At 49.3% G+C, this 22,506-nt stretch overlaps 1 protein-coding gene across 1 annotated transcript; it reads right to left on the bottom strand.

Annotated features, from left to right (window-relative positions):
* Positions 1 to 391: 391 nt before the first annotated feature.
* CPA5 (carboxypeptidase A5) lies at positions 392 to 22,100 on the bottom strand. The gene is made up of 12 exons (XM_033863263.2): positions 22,024 to 22,100; positions 19,480 to 19,669; positions 18,235 to 18,316; positions 17,099 to 17,233; positions 8,485 to 8,583; positions 7,233 to 7,334; positions 5,932 to 6,033; positions 5,466 to 5,576; positions 4,911 to 5,001; positions 1,415 to 1,614; positions 1,075 to 1,159; positions 392 to 588 (listed from the first exon to the last, which is right to left on the bottom strand). The coding sequence occupies exons 2-12, from the start codon at positions 19,593 to 19,595 to the stop codon at positions 401 to 403; spliced, it is 1,311 nt and encodes a 436-aa protein (XP_033719154.1). The 5' UTR covers positions 19,596 to 19,669; positions 22,024 to 22,100; the 3' UTR covers positions 392 to 400.
* Positions 22,101 to 22,506: the final 406 nt, after the last annotated feature.

Here is a 22,506-nt window from a genome sequence, read left to right as displayed (position 1 = left end):
GGAGATCCACTCCCTCAGATCAAATACTGTCCCCTCCAGGCTCACTTAAAATGTAAATACCAAAGGGACAGTGCAGTGTATTAGTCGCTCCAGGGGGTGTGCTATCTGTTCTAGGCCCCGAGAACATTTCAAGAGGAGAAAAAGGAAGGGCTGCTAGTCCCCCTGTCTGCCTGGATACCTGAGGAATGAAGAGGCATTTCCAAGGCCCCTGTCCCCTCCTCAATGCTGAGCCCAAAGGGGTGGCAGTCAGTGCCAGAAGCCACCAAGCCTCTTCAAACTTTTTTTTATTTCCTAAGGAGTCAGGGCAGGGGTCGGGAAGGGATCCATAACTTGGGTTTCAGGAGGAGCCCAGGCCTTGGGAAAGAAGACAAACCCTCTGGCTCTGCCCTCAGCAGTATTGTCAGTAGGGGTGATTAAGCGTGTGCTCCATGATGGTCCGAATGGCCATCCACGTCTCCTGGGCTGTGGGGATAATCTGTGTGGCTGGCATCAGGAAGCCATAGTGCCCCGTGTCACGGAGCTCGAAGGTGAAGGAGTACTTGATGTCACTGTCATAGGCCCAGTCGACAGTGATCCCACTGGCCACATCTGGATACAAAAGGGCAAAGAAATGCCCCCAAAAGGAAGAACAGGGTGTGGTCACAAGGTACAGAGGCATCCTGAGAGGACAGTGGGCCCTGGGGGCCAAACTCCCACCCATTCCAGACCACACCAAGCTTGGCCCAGGCCTCAACCTGGGCCATACGCTGCTCACCCAGCCCAATCTCTGCCCTGGCAAAAAGAAGCTTCTGGAGGCCACCAGACTTGGGATATTTACCCTCAAAGAACATTGCAGTAACCCAGGCATTGGGAGATAGGCACTAATTAATGCTGCAAAGAAACAGGTGTCTGTGTCTGGGTACCACCATTCACCCTTCTATTCAAATGTGGAAATCAGCTCTGGCCCAGCCCAGCTAGATCTATGGCACAACCCTGTGGCCAACCAGGCCTGCCAGTCAGCAGAGCTTGCACCTGGCCCGACCCTAGGTGGATGTGGTGCCTGAAGCAGCAACAGACAAGGGAAGGCTCACTCACAGAGGGTGGTGCTGATGCTGCCACAAATGTACTCGATCCCATGAACCCCATACAGGGCCTGCACTGCATCCTTGGCAAGACTGCACTGCAAGATTAAATCCAGAGAGTGAGATGCCGGCGCTCCCCACACTCCCACACCCTCACCAGCTGCTGAGAAGCAGGGTCTTCAGAGTCTTGGAAGTTGAACATGTAGATGGCTCTTGTGAGAAGGAAGCACAGCACCTCCAGTTTTGAACTTGATCACAAGTGAGAACAAGTCCCCCCACCCCCAACTCCCTACCATGGGGCCTGTTGGGAGTCTGCTGGATGCCTCCCCCAAGCCCTAAGCAGCCAATCTCACCAACTCTTCCTGGTTTGAAACAGGCTCCAGAGAGTGGCCATAGGGGTACATGAGCATCTGAGAGTAGCTGTGGATGGAGATCAGAGCCTTGATGTTCCCGTGGGACGTGATGAAGTCCACAATGGCAGCCACTTCTGGCTCTGACTGAGGGGAGGGCCCATGATAAGTCTCTGAGCAGGGGTTGTTGTCAGAACCATTTCCTGGAAGTAGAATCAAAGTGTTCAAATTCCCAGGCTTGGGAAAGACACTTAGTGCTCACAAAATATACTGTACTCCTCTACATTTCCTAGCCTCTTTTGCAGTTTGGTTGAGGTCATGTGACTACTTTTGACCAATGAGAATGTGAGCGGTGATGATGTGTCACTTCTAGTTGGAGGCTAAGAGCAAGTGCGACTTATCGACACTCTCTTCTGTCTGTGTGCTTGAAGGAAAAAACTCTAAATGGAGAAGTGTCCTGGATCCCTCTGTCACCAGTGGAAGAAAGCTGTCAAGGAGGGGCACCTACCCACATTGGACTTTGTATGCATGAAAAATAAATTTATATTGTGTTAAGCCACTGAGATTTGGAGGGATATTTGTTACTGCTTCATACCCTAGCCTAGTACATCAGAGGAGTGTTGCCACACCATGACTCAGCAGCTCTGTGGCCCTGTAGGGAGCTCCCTTGGCTTGTCCTTTGGTTAAGCCCTGACTGTGGCTCCATTAGAAAGGCAGGCCTGCCTCAGCAGTTGCCAGTAGGTCTCCAACCTGGCCTCCCCTATGAGCAGTGACCCCTTTGAGCTGATCCTTCTCTGCTGACCCTCCACTGCCATGGGAAAGGCCTGGGTCAGTTGAGTGCTCAGACTTATTGTCTGCTCAAGCTTTGCCACAGCCATAGCCCAAGAACAGCATGAACTTGGAGGAAAAGAGAGACTAGATCACCATAGTTGCCCAAGGCTGGTCTGGGAACCACAGATGCAAAGAGTCTTTGAAAATTCTTCTTGGGGACCTAAGTTGGAGAGAGGGCAAAGAGCAGCTGTGCTTCTATTCTGTTCACAAATTTAATTTGTTCCCATCTCCTACTAGACTCTTTGCTCCCCATCTCTTTTCTTCCGCTTCTGTTTTCCTCCCCTCCCCAAGGGCCATGTCATGGAGGGCTAGGCTGGGCTGGTCACGATTTGTGGGTTAGGAACACAACTGGAAAGAGCATCCCAGGTCCTGCTCTCACTCCTCCTCCCTGAAATGACCGCACAGAAGCCCAGTCAGAGGCCAGAGATTGCCCCAACTTCTGAAGCCTCCTGAGGATGCCAGAGCACCCCTCAGGGCAGTGAGTTGGCCAGAGAGCTGAGAGGCTTGCCCACCAGTTCAGATGCTGCTCTAGGACTGCAGCAAACAGGTCCTCCCCAAGGGTGCAGGTGAGGGCAGCGGGGTGGGAGGGATGATCTACAGATTACTCTTTACGCAGCAATTAAATTAAGGCAATAATAAAACCATAAACAAAATCTTCCCCCCTGAGTCACTAACCAGACACTCGATATTTCTGGCCACAGGCAGGCCCAGAGGCAATTCTGTCACCTGGGAGCGCATCTCTTCTTGGTCTTCAGGTCCTTGCCTAGGGCAAGGACTGACCCTGGTTAGAAGGGGATGTGCCTGCAGGAAAAGAGGGCGTAGGAGCAGCCTCACAGGCTGGAGCTGGCCCAGCTAACAGTGGCCCTGTTTGTTGTGTCTGTTGGGAGCCTCTGCACCTGCTACACTTGATGAATGACAAATAGCAACAGATGAGCAGAGCGAGGGAGGCTGCAAGCTTTGTCTGCGTTTGCAGCCCACGCATGGAAAGTGGTTCCCCTGCCAACGACCAGGTGGCTTTGCCCAAATATGGAGAAACACATCAGGCCGTTAGTTCTGGTTTGAGCTAGGCAGAATAAACTAATCTTCCCCTGACCAAATGGGAATTAGCTGTCTGCCTCTGACATTCACAGTCAAAGTCCTCTGAGCCTGCCTGTTTCACAAGTACCTGCTAATGGATTCATTAGCTATTTATTTTTCCTTCTCTAAAAATGTAATTTGTAGCAAGGGGAACTCACTGGAAGGACATGGTAAATTATTAAAAGCAGTAATCTTTGGGCAGGGGGATTATGGGAGCTTTTTGTCCCCTCTGGGCTTTTTTCCCACATATTTTTTTTTACATTGTGTATATATATATATATATACTGATTTTTTTTCCTGTGGTGAAACTCACAAAAGTTATTTTCTTTAAGAGGTAATTTGTCTTTCTTCTAGCCAGTCTGTCTCAGGGTACGTGGGCACTCCCTTCAGCCAGTTCTGAGGGGCCCACGTGGATGCCCTCTTGGGGGCAAATGTCTGGTTATTTGGAGGTGGAAACCTAATTTTATGTGGCTGTGTTCCCTTACACAAGCAGCTAAAACACAGCCCCAGACTCTCAGGCAACCCCTACACTGTGGGCTGGTGGCCTCGCTCTGTATGCTTCAGAGCTGTCCTTATTTTCAATGAGAACAGACTCAAATCAGATTTTCAAAGCAATGGGCATCCAGATCTAGAATGTTCTATCTCGTGGGCTTGACCTCCCATCTGCAGATCTGCTTTTCAACAGCATGGCGAGGGGGTAGGAGCAGCCAACAGCATGGCATCGTCTCCTGTGGAGCCAAACCCTGATTCCCCAGTATAGTGTGGGAGCAATATCTGGGGGCTGAGGGCTGTACCCATACACCCCTCTGTTTTGGAGACTTTCCTGGTTAGACCCAGAACCCCAACCATCAAATTTCTGCATTCCCAGGGTCCACATACTCATCTCTGGGCTTTCTGGAAGCCTCAGTTTCCCCATCTAGTCCCTAAGCCCCTCGTGTGGCAAGGGAGATAATCAGAAAGAACACCAAGGGAACTCAGGAGGAAGCTGCCCACCCCTCCCTTGAATGATACAACCCTGCAGGTAAACAACAGTCCAACAGCCCAGGGTCACAAAGTAATTGGGCCAAAAATAAAAGCCAGGCTCAAGTCAGTGTTAATGATAAGGAACTAGTTTATTCTATGTTCGAACCTTTGTTCTGGCCTCCCCAGAGGGCAAAATTTGGGTCACAGGTCTCAGGGAATGAATTTGGAGGCATTTTCTTGTGGCATGCTCCATTCAAGGAAGGGCTAGAGATATTTGGGTGGGGCACCACAAATTCTGGGTTTTGAACAATGAGCAAGACTACTTTGGACCTCCTTAAGCCTTTCTCTGCCATATTTAGGATCTGACCCTTGCAGTTAGTCCCCAGGCAAGGAGCTGTTTCCCATGAAGGCTTAGCATATGTATACATTTAACAGACATATGCAACCTCTCCCCATACCTCACGGCCGATCCTAGGCATGTGCCTGCCTGTCTCTGGCCATGACTCACTTGCATTAGCTAACTGCTTTGCCTCCCCAGTTATGAGTCAACATAATCTGACTGTGTGGGAGACGTGCCAGGAACCAAGTCCTCTCCAGCCCTGCCCCCGGGTGCAGCAGACTGCAGTACCTCCAAAGCCTGACTTCCAGGTCCTGTTAAGATCCACACCAATGCAGAAGATTCCGGGTCTGCTGCACTTGTTCTTCCGCCACAAGCGGTTCTGAAAATGCGCAGGGCAGGTGACCTCATTCACTGGGCCCATTCCTGGGTGGGAGCCTCTGACATCCTGGTCTAGGAAGCGGGGTCTGGCGGGCCAGGGAGGGGCAAAAGGAAGGAATCTCTGGGGCAGGATGAGGCTGGCATGGGGCTGGGCCAAGGCTGCAGATCAGATGCTTTGTGGTTAAACCTGGGGTATTATGAGGTTAAACATGGGTATGGAGAGAGGCCCAAGCACAGTCAATCAACAGTGGCCTTCCCTGGGCAGCAAGAGGGAGGCTGAAGGGCAAGAGCTGCAGCTACAGTATCTGAGCAGCCCGCCTGCCTCAGTGAGGCTCTGCAAGGAGCCCCCGTGGGGCCTGCCCCTAGGGAACCTCAGCCAAGCATCCCAAAGCCACAGTGACCTTTCCTCCATTCCCCCAGAGCTGACCCCTGATCCTTGACCCCCTCCCTCTCAGGTACTCTCACCATGCTGTGGGTATAAGCAAACCCGTCAGGGTTGGAGACAATCTCCATAAAGATGTCCACGGCATTCAGTACGTCTGTCACGATGCGGTCTTTGCCATATTCATTGACAATCTGCAAGAAAGGGCAGGGTGGGGACAGGGTGAGGGACAGGAGGCCCTGCTGGGCTCTCCTCCGAAGCAGAGCAGGACATCTGTACAGCCAGTGGCTGCAGGCAGGGGTGGCATCAGTCATCAGGTTCAGCCTTGTGCAGAACCAAAGGCTTGGATTTTAAACAACTAGAAAGCAGAGGACAGCTTGGGGTTCTGTGCTGCAAAAGGCCAGAGCACATGGCAGCTGTTCCATAGGTCAGGAGCGTAGACAGCCCCCCGGGTTAGGAAAACCACGAATTAAGTTTTCAACTGGAGGTGCCCTTAAATAGTTGAGCAGCCCCCATTCCCCCAGCCCAGCCCCCATGGTCTGTGCTGACCTTCCTGGCAGTCCAGATGCCGGTGGCACGGGTGATCCACTCCCGGGAGTGGATTCCAGTGTCGATCCAGATGGCTGGGCGCTGCGAACCTCCAGTGCTGAACTGGGGAAAAGCACCGGACCCCATACAAGTTTGAACCAAAACAGCTACAGGGCTGTCCCTAGACTGCCTGGAAGGAGGCCCCAGACGTATCCTCACTGCCTGGAGTGGCCCCATGTTCCTGAGAGGGGGGCTGTAGGTGGAGGTACCTGTGCATGAGCCCATAGAAAGTGCACACGTGTGGGGGTGCCCTGGAGACATAGTGATGCTCTTGGAGAGCAAAGTGATCCAGCCAGAGGCACAGAATTTCCCAAGTTTGAAAGTATTTTAGACTAGTGCTTCTCAAACTTTGAGAGGCACGTGAATCCTCCGGGGAGCTCAGTAAAATGCAGATTCTGATTCAGTAGATCTGGAAAGGGGTGTGTGGCTGGGAGTTTCTAACAAGCTCCCAGGAATGCTGCTGCTCCTGGTCCAAGGACCCCACTGAGTAGCAAGGTCTTAGCATTAAAGGGGGAACACAGACAGCCCTTAAGGGAAATCAAAGCAGACACAGGCGAAGTCAAATCCCGAGCTGGATGAGACCACTTGACCCTTCAGAAGAGTCCCCCAGGGCATTGTTGAGGACTGCAGTGCCTGTCTTCTCTGAGAGCTAGATGTCAAATGCCCTGCGTGGTCCATGCTCCTGAGTGCCCTCTAGGGCACACACAAAGAATCATTTTCCCATAGGCTCCACACTCTCACCCATCCTGCCTCCTTCATGGCCAAGGGCACTGCTGCTGCCAAGTTTACTAGAGCTCTGTTTCCAGTGGCCCCTGTGAAGGGCTGAAAGGTGTCCTCATAGACTCAGGCCTGTCTGTGGGGCTGCCTGAGCCAGATGACTTCAGTTGTTGTAAATGAAGCCTCTGGGTACCGCTCTTCCCATTGAACAGATGAAGCAACTGAGGTAACAGGAAGAATGCTGACTCACCCACACTCACATCCCAAGTCCAACGTGATGACTGCCACTCTGCAGTTCCATCTCCTTAGCAACCCTCCCACCAGATTCCTGACCCAGACATGCCAGGTCACTGCACTACCACCTGTCCACACCTACAAGGGTGGGTCCCCGAACACCACCATCCCAAAGCTTGTGGGTCACCTCGGGACAAGAGTGTACACATCTCTCTCCCTAAAACTCCCACCCAGCCACAACCCCATATGAGCTCAACTTATGCCAGAGGCACTCACTGTACAGTCTAGTGGTCAACACTGCTAGCTTTTACCTTCAGAACAAGAATGGACCGATTTTCAAAGCTGTGGCCAATCTGAATTTTTGAGAGAATATCTGAATGATCAGTTACAAAGTTGTCGATCCAGGTATATATCTGAAAGGAATGAAGTTTCTCAGATGGGCAGTTAAGCAGGGAGGGGGCAAATCCCAGGATCTCTCTGAGTATTCTCCTTGTCCCATCCCACCCTCTTTAATGCTTTCCCACCTCCCTTGAGGATCTAAAAGTATCACCAAAATCAAAGACTACCTTGGGTCTAAGGCAGGAGCTGTGGTTAGCCTGGATTCCCAGGCTCTTCCTAAGCCTTGCCTGGAAGAGCAGCACGTGCTGCGCCTACTCAGTCCCCAGGGTCGGCCTGCACGGCTCTCTCTGGTTGGAAGTTTCTCTTGCTTCCATATTATTGGCCCATTCAATCCATTGGACAGATCTCAGTCCTTGCAGTGTTGTTTTTAGTCATCCTGACCCTTTTAGATTCTAAGCCTCTTGAAGGCAGGATTATTTATCTCTGACATCAGTAAATACTGATGGAATATACTAATTCATTCTCTTATTCTTCCAATATATAATTAAATTAACAAATATACGAAAGAAAATGGATCCTCTATTAATGGACTTCGTGAAATGGGGAGAGTGATAATGATAATAATAGATGGACAATATCAATAATGTCATCCTTTACATGGAAATAGGATGTGTGCCTAGAGTTTCTTTCTCGACTGGGCGTCTCTATGCTTTTCTTGCATATTCTACCTTTATGAACAAGTCACAATCAGTCATGCCTGCCCTCAATGGCTGTAACTGTAATCATAAATTTTCTCCAGCTGAACGCAACTCTTTAATTCTACAAAATGGCTCTCTAACATGCCTAGCTTCCTGTCCCTCTATGCTCTAGTACTCACAGCTGGGGTCACTTAACACAGGAATGGTCGTTCAGAGGTTAAGACCCCTGGATCCCTAGCCAGAATGTCAGATAGGAAGGTGCCTCTACCTGCTCTGTTCTGGCCGGTGCTGGATCCCTGCTCTAGTGTTCCACCTCCCACGCCTGCTCTGGACCAGGCCACAGTCCCCTCTATCTGAATCCTGGCTTCTGGACCTCCTTGAGCTGTCTACCTCCTGTCGCCCAGTGTGTGCTCTGCACTCCCCAAGCGTCAGCTCACAGTCTCCTGTAGACCCCAGAGTCCTGAGGCTGGAGACCCTGAGGGCTCAAGAGGACAACAGAGCCCAGAGCCTGACCTGGCAGACCCACCTCCTCCAGGGTGTGATACAAGGAGTAACTGAAGCCACTGGTGCTGCGCTCCAGCCAGCGGGATTTCACCATGGCTTCTCTCTCCTCGTCCAGCAGCACCTAGGAAGGGAAGAGGAGGCTGGGCCAGGCATGTCTCTTCTGAGGCCCTGCCTCAGCTGGCTGCACAAACACAGCATCGACACGCGAGAATGAGCTGCTGTGAGTGTGAACTGCACAAAAGGAGGAGATGCCAGGTTGCTGGGTGATTCTTCCGTTTGGCAAGCTGGCATTCATGCTGCCATTTCCCAGATGAGCACAGGACAAGGAGTCTGGAGAACTTGGTTCTAAGTGTGCCATTGCCACTAACTTGCTGCGGAACCTTGATCTTGGTTTCCTCAGCTTTAAAATTGGGACTTGCCTTGCCCATCTCAAAAGGATAAAATGTAATAAAATATATAAAAGTGTCTTGGAAAAGATGCTCATGAGCTACTGCCAACATTGCTTTTGTCCTCTGTGAACACTCTGTTGAGCCAAAGCCCAAGCTGAACTATGTACACTGACCCCTGGGGGAGCAGAGGGCTCCCCTGACCCACAGCATGCCCTCTGCCCCAGGAAGTAGCCCAGACAGTTGATGTCCAAGCCATTCGAAAAGCCAGTCCAAATCATTATACTTAATGTGCCAACAGTCTGTCACTCACCATCTTAACTGCCTCTTAAACACAAGTACAGGTGAGCCAAAGTAATGTCCTTCCTTGAGTGGCAATTTGGAGTTGGCACACAATCCTCATGTGGTACTTCCCACAGAGCGGGCAGTATAGTGCCTGGGTTGAACTGACCTCCCACATCATCCTGGGGCATTTTTCTCAGCTCGGGACTCAGTGAGGTAGGCAGGTGCCCTTCACCCTAAGCTCATACCCTTACATTGACACCCAGGGACCGAAGCACCCCAGGACTCAGCCCTGCCTGTGCAGCGTGGGAGGTGCCTGGGCCCCTTTGCCACAGGGGTGCTGGGAAAGCAGAGGCCGTCAACCCAGAGTCACTCTGGTTTGCAGCTCTGGGTCACAAGTAAATCCTGATAATGCCTTGCTTCAGGCCAGAGTCTTTTAGTTTAACCAAGCATCTGTATACTCATCACCTCGGTTGATCTGGTCAGATGACCTGATGACAGGGCAAGAATTAACTATTCATGTTTTAGAGAAAAAGCAAATTAGAGAGGTAAAGAGACTTAATAGCAAAGCTAACTAGGGGCAGAGGTGAGATAAAAACCCAGATATCCTAGTTTCTAACATTATGTTCCTTAAGGCCAGCTAGCTATCAAAACTAAAAGCTATTAAGAATCTCTCTCACACACACACATGTCTATGTGTGTGTGTGTGTGTGTGTGTGTGTGTGTGTACATAGAGAGAGAAAGAGTAAGCACACATATAAAATATGAACAACAGGTGAAAAGTCCATCATACTATTCTTGTAATTTAAGAATGCTTTAAAATAATGAAAAGGCAATACCCAAAACATAGGAAAACAACACAGTAAAATGTCAAAAAAAACCCCAAATGCTAACATGCCTGTTAGGAGAGAAAGATTATGATTTCAAGCAATTTTTCCTTTTCTCTATTTTTGCATTTTGGCAACGTGCTCACACTACTTCAATAAGGAAAATCTTCTAAATGAATAAATAATACTAAAACAAAGACAAAACACCCAAATGGCTAAAAATAAAGCAGCAGCCATGGCGCCTTCAGTCCCAGGGCTAGAAGAAACACTCCCGCCCTGCCCCGCTGCAGCTGAGGCCACTATCAGATGACACACTCACCCCATCGCCCCTGTCAGCTTGCTCACAACCCTCAAGTTCACAGATTTTTAAATGGGAGTGGAAGTCAATGTTTGGGGCTCATTTCATTCTCTTTTTGAGCACCAACTACACGCTAGGCATTTGTAATTGCAATGTTCTCTAGCTGAACTCGCTGGACTGGGGACGTTCCCACTTGGGCAAAGCTGGGATTGCTGGTTTAGTTAGAGATGGCTGGAGGAGCCCTGATATTCACTGGCACAAGCACCAGCCTGGGAAGCTCTAACAAAGGAAATTTGTCTTCTTCCCAGAAAATCAACGGAAATCTCAGCAGCCTCCATGACCAATGTGTGTCCCTCACTGTGGGCCGGGCATGACCAGCTGCAGTGAGCAGCTGCAGAGCAGAGAGCAGGTCAGGCCAACGCACCCGGAGTCAGGGCCCCAACGCCATAAAGTTAAAGGGCCCATACATCTAACCTCCTAGGGATGGAGGTGGTGAGTGAAGGTGGAGGAGAGGGAAGAAAAATTGGGAAGATAGGACCTGAGGACCCAGTTCTTTCCCCACAGCTCAGGGACACCCACAGGAAGAGAGTTCCCATAAGGCTGTCCTTTGTTCCACACGACAGCTTGGAGGCAAATGGGAAGTCGGCACTAAACTGCAAATAACTTTCCAAACACGCTCACAGCCTTGTGAATGGATATGACACCCGCTTACAAATTGGGAATGCTCAGCCCTCACAGCTGGGCCCTTGATTCCAGGAACATTAATCTACCCTGGCCTGAAAAATACGCAGATGTTTGCTCCCTTCACAGGGCTGAGGGAAGGGGATGGGAGAACTAAGAATGCAGACTTGCCGCAGGCTTGCCTAATTACAGCCCTGTCAGGCTTCTCAGAGAAAAAAAAAAGACTCAGAAGTAAGCCATTTGCCTCCCTGGAAGCCGTAAGCTGACAGGGAAAGTAATACCTCGGTGTAAATTAATTTATGACAGGAGCAAGGAAGGATGGGGACATTAAGAACAGCACCTCCAAGATGGGGGGCTGGGGGAAGCTGATCATAACGGTGAAGATGACGCCTGAGGGGAATCTGCATTCACAGCTCACTCCAACCACAGACGTAAAATGGACGAAGTTCACAGAAACAGTGGTGGCGGGCAGGAGATGGGCTCTAATGTCCGCTCTGTGAGGAGGGCAGTCACCTCTTCTCATGCATCCCTGGCCTCCTCTTCCAGGCCTAACATTTGCAGTCGCAGCTGCATGGCCGGTGGCAGTTACAGTCCATGCCTACGTTTGGATGGCGGGTGAGGGGGTACAGATCTGGGGCTGTTAGAATGGACCCCTCAGAATTCAAGACCGAACCGGGGCTTCCCTGCCCAAAAGGCAAAGCTAAAACGTCATACGAACAACGACACCACTTGAGAAGGCAGACGGCACAAGAGTAAAGGGTCCAGGGCCTGAAGTCAGGCTGTCTCAGATTAAATCCTGACGTTGTCACTAACTTGGGCAAATTGCAAAGTTCTCTGTGCCTCAGTCTCCTAAATTAGGAAATTCTCTGCACATTCATAAAATGGGGGTCATGTTACCATGTACTTTCACACATACTTGAAGTGTTCTTGTGAGGATTAGAAGGGTGAATACATGTAAAATGCTTAGAACATTGCCTAGCATGCAGTAAATGCCAGGTATGATGATGATGACAACAACAGGACAACAACAGTGACTCTTGGGTGACTCCAGGACTCTGGTGGGATAATCATTACAGGGCATGACCAGGAAATCTGGGTTCCTCCAGGGAGAAGTGGTGTCTGCAGGACTTGGACAGCAGGTGACCCCCATTAGTGGTCACTTGGGTGAGTCAGGCAGCCCCTGCCCCTCCCTGGGACCAAGAAAGGGGCCTAGTCCTTCTGCTGACCCTGTCTCCCAACCCCTACCCCCAACCCTGCTCAGCCCCCTATCCCCATGCAGCCAGACTCTGGCTCTCCCTCAGGGCCTTACCCATGATTCCTTCCTTTCCTTGCCTATTCCTGTCTTCCTCTCCTCTTTAGAGCTGCCACCCAGCCAACACCTTTCCCACTTTTTAATCTCTTCTACTCAGCAGACCAGTGTTTGTGAAGCACACACTGGGCACTAAAGATATGGCAGCCAACAAAACAAAATTGCCTGCCCTCATGGAGCTTACAGTCTGGTAGGGGAGACAGACAGCAAACAAGACAAATAAGTAAATCATATAGGATATTAGAAGGCTGTACGTGCCAAGGAGAAAAGTGAGGGCGGGAACTGGGGGAGTGTGGGAGGAGAAGGGTACAACTTAAAATAGGGTGAAAAGTTGATACGTGAATCAAGTGTTGAAAGTAGTGCGGGAATAAGCCATGCCGATATCTGTAGAAGCAGCATTCCAGCTACAAGGACCAGCAAGTGCAAAGGCCCTGAGGTATGATCCTAGTCAAGGGCACTGAAGCAGGAATAGGTCAGGCAAGCTGGAGGAACATCAAGCAGGTTCCAGTGCCTGGAGCAGAGTGAGCAAGGGGAGAATGGCCAGTGACGTGGGGTGGGGCTTGCATCGTGTAGAGCCTTACAGCAGTCTTAAGGACTTTGGGTTTTACTCTGAATGATGTGGGGAGACACTGAGGGTTTTAAGCAGAGGAGTGACATAATAGGACTTGCATATTTTTAAAGGTCACCTCTGCTGTTTTGAGGCTAGGCAATAAGAAGACAAGGGTGGAATCAGGGAGAACCGTTAGGAAACTACCAGAATAATCCAGGTGAAGGCTGATGGGGTGTCGACCTGTGGTGATAGAATAGGATGTGGTAAGATATATTTTGAAGGGAGAGCTGGTAGGATTTGCTAATGGACTGTCTGTGGGATGTGAGAAAAGAGTCAAGGATGACTCCAGGTTTCTTGTCTGAGTGACGGGAGGATGGCACTGTCATTTCCTGAGTTGGGGAAGGCTATGGAGGAGCAGGCCAGGGAGTGGCCAGGGGAGCTAGGTTTGTACCTGTGAAGTTTGCTATGCCCATTAGACACCTAGGTGGAAATGCCAAGTAGATGGTCAGATACGTCAGTCTGGAGTTCAGGTCGGATATATAAGTCTGGCTGGAGCTATAAATATGGGAGTATTCAGGAGGTTGAAGGTATTCAATGCCATGATCCTGGATGAGGGGATAGAGGAGAGGTCAAAGGACAGAGCTGGGAAACAGGGAAACAACATGCAAAGGAGCAGCCAGTAAGATGGGACAACCAGGAGAGCGTAGTGTCGTGAAAGCCAGAAGGAGAGACGTGTTCCAGAGAGGAGAGAGTGACCAGTCAGGCTAAAAGATGAAAGAACAGGACACTGCACTCAGAGCTGACTGCTGAGTTGGACCTAAGAGCTGTGTGTGACGTTGTCAAGGGCAGTTGAGGTGAAGCAGGCGGTGGACAGTCCACCCGAGGAGAGGGATGGAGATGGTAAGTACAGTCAATATTTCCAGGAGTTTTGCTCTATGAGGAAAAGGAGAAATGGGGTGATAGCTGGAGGTGGGGGAAAGGATCAAGAGAGGACCTTTTTAAGATGAGAGAAATAACTCTATATTTGTATGCTAATGGGAATGATCCAGGAGAGAGGGGAAAATTGGCGAAGCAGTATTTACGCTAAATTGTATCTTGCTCTAGAGCGTGCTCGGAGAATGGGTGATTTTTGTTTTCTCCTTTGTGCTTTCCCCTATTTTCCAAATTATCTATCATGAATATTTATTAATTTTGTAATCAGAAAAAAGCCATTAAAATCCACAGAGCTGATTGCTCAAGTGAAGCTTTTCCATGGTGACTCATCCCAGGGGAAAAAAAAAAAACAAAACCAAAGGGCTGAAAAGAATGAGGAGGTGAAGAAAAATTAAATGCAAATACAGCTCACTCAGAATCAGATAATTTCTTCCCTGGCCCACTGCAATTTCCTCACCACCCTCCTGTCTGTCAGTCTCTCCCTGTTCCTGTCCCCACCTCAACATTGTCAACATTGTCACTGTCAGAGGGATTTTTCTTAAAATGCAAATCTGATCATGTCAGAGCCCTCCGATGGCTCCCCCACGCTTTTCGGGATTTTATCTTGACTTGTTCACCTGGTGGAGGATGCCCTTTGTGCTCTGGTCTGGCCTCAGTGCCAATCATAGGCCCCTTCCCCTCCCCGCCCCCCACCTCCCACTCTTCAGCCACACCGTAATTACTGCCTTCTCGGAGCGGAGCGACATGCAGTGCCTCTTGTACTCGCTCCCATAGCAACCTGCTCCACTCCATCAGCGCATCATCCACTCCATTGTAATCACTGATTTACTCCCCTCAACTCTCCCATCCCCACAGCACTCAAGCGCCCCTGGATCCAGTGACTAGATTTTTTTATCTTTGTTTTTCCAGTGCCTTGCCCAATACCCGGCACACAGTAGGTATCTCTGCATCTGTGGGTGGAATGAACAAGCAGATCTCAAGCATCCCTCTGATCACAAGGCAGGGGTGGCAGGGGGGCACTTCCCTTCCTCAAAAATCTCCAGCGTCTCTGGCCAAAGTAAAAGCTGGCACCAAGGTTTTTCACACTTTCTCTCAGCCTGGTACTAACAAGCAAGCATACTCTCTCCTCTTCCCTCTCCTTCTCATGTCCATTAAGTCAACTAACATTTACTAAGCCCCGCCTAAGTGGCAGGCCCTATGGTAGGTGCTGGGAATATAAAGATAGATAAGGCAAATGATTCTGTACCTTGAGGGGCTCAGGGGAGGGGGCTCTGGAGACAAAGACCAGCATATTAGCCAGGTCTCTCTCCAGGCATGCTCCTCCTGAACCTGCCAACAGAGCGATTCATTCAGCACACAGTGGTTGAGGGCCCACCATGCAGGAGACACTATGCCAGACACTGGGGTGAGGTGATGCAGAAGACAGAAGGCAACCAGGTCTGTGCGTCAATAACTAAAACGTGAGACTGGAGGCCAACAACCTGAGTGGTGCACAGCCCTTCCCTCCTGTTAGCACCTCTGAGCTTCCCTCCTCCTAGACACCTTCCCCCATCATCACCACAAATCAACTCAACACAGCAGCCTCCTCCCAGCCCCAGCTCCCTGGGAGCCAAAATGTGATCTCAAGTATAACAATCAGAGCTTGATGCGTTGCCGACAGAGCAAGTTGTTGGTGAAAATCCTGCCGGACTGGGTTAGGGCCCGGAGTCGAGGGCATTTTACTGAGAGGGCATGAAAAGCTCCCCGTTTCCCACTGGCGAAGGGAATCCAGGGGCCGGGGATGACAGGAGAGGACAGTTCCAGAGGAGCCGGTGAAGCGGGAGAGACGCACAGGTGCCTCTGGGTCCATTCCTGATATGCAGAAATCAACAGAAAAATGTCAGAGTCCTCTTCCTATCTCTTTGCCAAATGCTGCAGGGTCTCCAGGGCAGGACAGAAGCAGGGAAATGCAAACTTCAAAATGCAGGCACGGGTGAAAAATGAGAATTGAGCACTAAGTCTTTTGATGTGGTAGCCTCTCTTGTCTGTGGGAGTTTCCCCATTTTTGTTTGTGGGGGATTTAATTAGGGAAATGTCGAGCGGGAAACAGATGTGCCTGAGGAGGAAGAAAGGTCTTTGAATGGACCGCAGTGCCCCAGGCCCGTGCTTACAGGGGAAGGAATGCACCTAATGGTATGTGATGTCAAGTGTGTGCGCTCTGGGGACTGTGTATTCCCACACGCAAAGCCCTTAGAGGAGATTAGCTGCAGCACAATGTGGCTGCGCAGGAATCTACGTGGATACAAATCTACAGGTACACGACGGCGTCTGCGGAGGGGTGCAGCCAGAGAGGTCTAACCCAGTGATGCCCGAGAGAATCGATTTAGGAAAGAGACTCCTTGGGATATCCTTGAAGACAGAACAATTAAAATAGAATTTCACGACATTCAGAAAAGACGCTGTGAGGTGCAGCAACAAGTGAGGGCGGGTGCCTGGGATGAAGTCTCCCTTCGCCCTCCCCAAGGGCAGGCCTGCAGCTGCTTCTCCCAAAGCTGTTCCTCTGGCAGAATCCTGCCTGGGAGAGGCCCCCAGTACTGAGAGCCCTGCAGTGGAGGTTGGGGGAGGGAAACCGCAGCAGGGCTCACACTCGGCTTCTCTCACCTCTTCCTGCCTCTCTGGAGTGAAGGAATCCCCTGCTATCAAATGGCTGAGACACAACAGGGACAGGAGGGAGCAGTCAGAAAAGCAAAAGGAGCCATCCAGAAGAGGTGCCTCCTCCCCATGGTGCCTAGAGAAGACCTGAGCTATTTCCTCCTGTCTCCCTTCTCTCCCGTCTCCTCCTTTGTCATGAACTACAAATTCCTCCATAAGAGGAAACCACAAGTAATCTTAAAAACACAACAAACTAGTGAATATAACAAAAGAGAAGCAGACTCAAAGGTATAGAGAACAAACTAGTGGTCACCAGTGGGGGGAGGAGGGGCAGTACAGGGGTTGGGGAGTGGGAGGTACAAACTGTTGGGTGTAAGACAGGCTCAAGGATGTATTGTACAACACGGGGAATATAGCCAATATTTTGTTATAACTGTAAATGGAAAGTAACCTTTAAAATTGTATAAATCTTTAAAAAATTTTAATAAAAAAAAAAAGAGGCCTCCACAAGCTACCCTGCCATTACCATACTATGACTTATGAAGTCTGTCTTAGATTTAAATTTTCCTTGAGAAGTGTGAGGTTTCATTCTTTCCATGGTAGGTTCACAAAAATGCAGATGAAACTCCAGAAAGAAAACGTCCATTTTAGCCCTGGATGTTCTTTCTCCATGTTAGGCCCAAACCAAAACAGGATATGAAGGTGAGACCCCAGCCACAGCGCTGGGGCAGGACCTCACCTGGATGTCCTTTATCATGATGCTGTAAGCAAGGCCATGAGACTCCAGGTAAGCTTTGATGTCCTTCAGTTCAGAGAAAGGAACCCTCATATCCACAGGAAGGCTGGGCCTGGCTGGGCCACGCCAGAAGTCCACCTTGATCACAAAGGAGAAAAAAATGGGCATGTTTATCACACAATCCTGTAGGCACCCTGGAGGGCCAGATGTTCTTCTCTTATACAGTTGAAAGGGCCCCAGTTCCAAAATGAAACCCCTAAGGCCGAGCAGAAACACAGGGACAAGCAAAATCCCTAAGTCACTGAGTTTCCTTCCCTGATGTTAAGCACCTCATCTCCCAGCCTCACTCACAAAATGTAACTTCGCCTGGATGCAAAGAGCCCAAAATAATTTCTAAAGGTGAGACGGCTCATCATCTGGAACATTAACATGGACAAGAACCCTGGTGAGAAGAGGGAGACATCACTGCCCCTAAACCCCAAAGGGGTAGGAGAGGCCTGATCTGGATCCCTGTGCCACCCGACTGCCATGTCTATTTTTCAGTTTGTAAAATGGAGAGACTTATTATAAAGTTTTCTGAGTCCTGGTTGATAGGGGCACTCAAACGAATAGGAACGTGGGCTTTGGGCCACATCCAGAAATACCCGGTTGTTTCAACAGCCCTCAAACAAAACCCTTCTATTATTGAAGAAAATGTTTTCCTTTGTGGAATACTTGCTGAGGACAAATGTTCTCAGAAACCAATGCTCAGGCTGACAGGGACGAACCCAAATAAAACACAGGTTTGCCAAGCTAAGCCATTGCAGTTGGGAAACAGATGTGTCCAGTCTGCATGCTGCATGGCATACCACCCAGAGATACATGGACCTCTCGTGTAGCTTCAGGACATTCCAGCCATTTTCAGAGCAGCCCCCCTACAGGACAGAGGGGAAAGCCAAGAAGGGCCACCCAACCTTCCAGGTGAGTGTTCCCAACCTCTTTTGAAGAGGAGGCACACTTGATTTTTCCACAGTGTTGTGATCTTTGGCAGACACACCCAGAGGGCAGGTTTGGGGTGGGGGAAGCAGGACACGGAGTCAAAGGTGCAGGCTGCTGTGAGGGAGGAGAGAACTCCTCCCCAAGCCCTGTGGAGTCCTCACCTTCTTAGGCTTCAGGCCCTCCAGATCTCTAAGAAGTGAAAGTTGCTTCTCATTTTTAGCCAGGACTCGAAGAACCTGGTCACTGGAAAGACACAGAGAGGGTGGAGGGAGCTGTTCAGAGGGATTCCTGGAAGACCGTGCTGCTTGGGAGAGGCAGAGTGGAAAAGAGGCCAGACTGCGGGGACCTGGCAGGACAGCCGGGAGGCTAGAGGACCCCTGAGCAGAAGGACTTGTAGCCCTGGGAAGCAGGAAAGCCCTTTAGCCCAGGACCAGTGGTCTCTCCAGCCCCAAGGACAGACCACCCAGGGGACTAAATATAAAAAAGCCTGTCAGTGCCGCTGATAAACCCAATGCTAAGACAGGGGAAACAGGATGGGAAAGGAATGTGGGGGATGGAGGAGGGAGGGAGAACAAAAGGAATAAAGGAGAGAAAGGAACAGACACAGGGAGTCGGGGGCACCAATGGTGGCCCCATGTGCTCTTCATACAAGGGCCCAAGGCCATGTCTGCCCCCAGCCCCGTGCCCTCTCCTGCCTTCTCCCAAGAGCCGCAGGACATGGAAGAGATCAATCTCACACTACCTCACAGGGGGAAGCTGAGCTCCTTCCTGTCCCTCCAGAGGGGTGGGGAGGTCATGTAACTGAGCAGCCTGCAGTGTGACCTCTGGGGTCTGAGCCTGGGATGGTGATGGCTCCCTCCGTGACCGGCTCTGACACCCTGGATGATGAACCCCCTCTCTAAGCTTGTGTCTTCTCTTCTCTACTATGGAAATACTATGGAGTGGTTACCTTGCGGGATCTTTGGGAAGCTGAGAAATCATGTCCGTAGAGAGTATATAATACTCATACTTATTTTTACTCAAAGGAAGACAATACCACACCCATACGTTAGGAGTACATAGTCTTTGGGGGGTTATAACTTTTTTAAGAATCAGAGAAAAGTTACAAACACTTCCTCCAGAAAAAAAGTAGATACACAAAAAATTTTACATATGATTTCAGGGGGTTCTTGGAGCCCTGAAAGCTTACCGTTGGAGTCCAGACTAAGAACTCTAGGTTGCGGGAGGGACAATAATACAGCTGCGTGTCCTGCCCTCTCACATGAAATTGAGAGGTGACGGAGTTGGAAGTGGGTTCAGGATGGGAACTCAAATCCTGAATCCCTTCACCTTGATCAGGTCCCGCTGGGCCACCCGGTCACCTGGCTCCCAGCAATCCTCCCTCCCACTAAGGAGCAGCCACTCACCCTGTGAAATTCATTTGGCCCAAAGCTGCTGCCAGGACAAAGCTGCAGACCAGGAGCGTCTGCCTGTCCACAGGGGACAGCCCTCGGCCCACACGTCCTCTGGGGAAGCCCTGCATGCTTCTTCCTCCAGGCGAACTTCAGGGGTTCTCCTCGTGCACGGGCATGGCCAGGCCTCAGGACAGCAGAGCACCTAAAGGCCGACAGGCCAGACCCAAGAATGTGCGTTAGGCTCTCTCTGGGGAGACCCTGCGTGGGATTCCCACACGCCAGGTCTTGGAGAGCTGGGGCGCCCCTCCCCACTCCTAGGTGAGTCTTCTCCTGAGAAGGGGAGGAGGGGAGGGAAAGAGGAAGACAAGGCCTTTAGCTGTTTTCCTCCCCAGAGGTTTGCTGGGCCAGCCTCTCGTGAACATCGAATCCTCCATCTCCAGAGAAAGATGAGAGAAGCCAGAGGCCAAAGGAAACCACTCCTTTCCTCCCTCTTCCTAATCTTTCTCTGTGCTCCTTCTCCCTCCCCATCCACTCACACATATCCTCCCTGCACATAAGGATGTGGACACCACTGAAACAATGCCGTGTTTAGACACAGAGCCGGTGCTCATTTCCTGTCTAAAAGGTCTGGGGCAATTGACCTAATCTCTCTAAGTCTCAATTTACTCATCAGTCAATCAAACGGGGTTAATAAAATCTCTCCTCCCTGCTTCACAGGATTTTTGGGGGGTATTAGATGAGACAACTTGGGTGAACTGGCTTGGCAAAGCCTGCAAAATATAATGTCATTATCTCAAAGCGTTAGCTCTTAGTCACAGCTGCATCTTAGCTCAGGACTCCAGTTGCAGTGGAGAGAAGGGGAGAGAAGAAAATGGAGAGGGGAACAAAGGAAATGTCTATTCTATGAGAAGGAATTCAGTGAAGAGTCCCTTTTCTCTATCTTCAGGTGGTCACCATTATGCCAGGACAGGTAGTGCATTTTCTGCTATACATGAAGGTCACTGCAGTCATTATTATAGTTCTCAACAGAGAGCAGAGTCAATTTCTCAGTGCTGCTGAAGCCCCACACAGCCCCCTTTACAGTGTGGGAACAGTAGGAATAAAGCAGAGGCCAGCACACAAAGCAGTCATATTAGAAGGAGAAAGTGAAAGATGATGCCTGAATGGTAAATGATGAATCTAACAGAAAATCTGCAGGAGGTGGAGGAAAGGCAGAGACTAAATCCAACAAAGTTGTTCAGCAGAGGACATCAACAAAAGGCCACTTAACTGTCACTGGCGATTCTCAGAAGCCCCCCCCTCCCCATCCATGCTTTCCCAGAATGGCCAATTAACCGGCCATGTGTACAGAGAGGGGAGCTCTTTTATTGAGAGAATGCCCTGCTCCCACACCCCGCTGGACCTATTCCATTATCTCGTAGTTCAGCTGTTCAGACATGCCAAACTCTCCTAGAACCCTGGCTTTGGGAACTCTCAGACTGAAACATTAGCAAAGGGTTTAAGGACCTAGAAAAGAAAGCAATTAGGCTTTCTACCCAAGTAACAGTCAGCTTCAGTTAGAAATAGGAATAAAAGAATGTATTAGTAAACAATAGCTCAGGAATTTAAAAGAAAGAAAAGTGAGATGGTGCTAGTCACCCAAAGTACCCAGCATCTTCTTGTTCAAAAGCACCATTATAAGTCACTAATAATAAGACAATCCCTGCACTTGGTTTAGAGGTGGGGAGAGAGAGAAAGAAAGACTGAGAGCAAGAGCAAAAGACAGAGGAGCAGTTAAGAATTCTTGAGAATTCTAAGGCAGCACCTCCAGCAGAACTTTCTATGATAATGGAAATGTTCTATGTCTACAGTATCCAATAGGATAGCCACCAGTGGCGAGTGTGAGTGAGGAATTTTAATTAATTTTAATAATTTAAATGGCCACATGTGGCTAATGACTGCCATATTAGACAGCATAGTTCTATGGGAATTCACCAGTCCTGAGTACTGTCTCCAAGGCTGGATCTGAAGCAGAGACACACAGCTGTGTTTGATCTAATACCTAATATTGGCTTCTCACTCAAAATTAATTACTCATTAATTAATTTTACTTTTAGACATTAAAATATCTAATTAAGTAGACATTATTTACTCAATAAATGTTTACTGAATACCTACTATGGGCCAAGCACTTGTTAAGGTGTGGGAATAAAACAGCAATACAGACCTAGCCCTTAGATTTCTAATGGGGTAAGTAGACAATTAAGTTAAAGAGCATAAAAATAAGTGTGAAAATATAGCTGATGTGTGTGCTACAAGGGGAAGGTACAACATGCCAGGAGGATGGGTAACATGGACTCCATGTAGACTGAAGAGGCAGGGAGAGTTAACCTAAAGAAGTTGTTAGAAGGACTTTCATCTCCTACAGGTGAGTGGGCAATCCTGCCCAAATGAAATAACTAAAATGCTAGATAAAATATTTTTAATAACAACTTTTCTTAACACCTCACTGGGCTGGCATGAAAGTAAGAATCTACAGATTCCAAAAAGAAGTAAAAGAAGTAAAAGCAAACTTACCTGAGAGGTAAGCAAACATGTCCCCTGAAGAGTAGATAGAGGTCTCTCAACCCTAGAGTTCTTGATCTTCCTCCTAAAAGAAAATAGCTTGTAACTAGGATCATTTTCCTCCTGCTTGAAGTATATATTTAAATTTTCTTTAGTGAAGCTCTCTGTTTTTATTTGTTTGAAAAGTCTTTATTTGCTTCCTTTTTTAAAAATATTTATTTATTTATCTGGCTGTGCCAGGTCTTAGTTGCAGCACGCAGGATCTTCCTTTTTATTTTAGTTGCAGCTGCGGGATCTAGTTCCCTGACCAGGGATTGAACCTGGGCCCCCTGCATTGGGAGCATAGAGTCTTAACCACTGGACCACCAGGGAAGTCCCTATTTGCTTTCATTCTTGAAAGAGTCTCACTGGTTATAAATTCTAGGTTGATTATTGTTTTTCTCTCAGCACATCGAAAACATTATCACTTTTGCTGTTAAAAGGTAATCATTTAGA

Source organism: Tursiops truncatus, chromosome 9 (genome assembly GCF_011762595.2).
Source record: "Tursiops truncatus isolate mTurTru1 chromosome 9, mTurTru1.mat.Y, whole genome shotgun sequence".
Lineage (NCBI taxonomy): Eukaryota > Metazoa > Chordata > Mammalia > Artiodactyla > Delphinidae > Tursiops > Tursiops truncatus.
This window is presented reverse-complemented; position numbering and strand designations above follow the sequence as displayed.

Bases quoted from the DNA above. Each gene is read 5' to 3' on its own strand.
- CPA5 (XM_033863263.2), bottom strand. From the start codon at position 19,595: ATGCAGGGCTTCCCCAGAGGACGTGTGGGCCGAGGGCTGTCCCCTGTG. The intron at 8,584-17,098 runs GTGAGGTCCTGC...TTCCCTTCCTAG, and splicing joins TCATGATAAAGGACATCCAG to GTGCTGCTGGACGAGGAGAG. The intron at 589-1,074 runs GTGAGTGAGCCT...TTTTGTATCCAG, and splicing joins CAGCATCAGCACCACCCTCT to ATGTGGCCAGTGGGATCACT.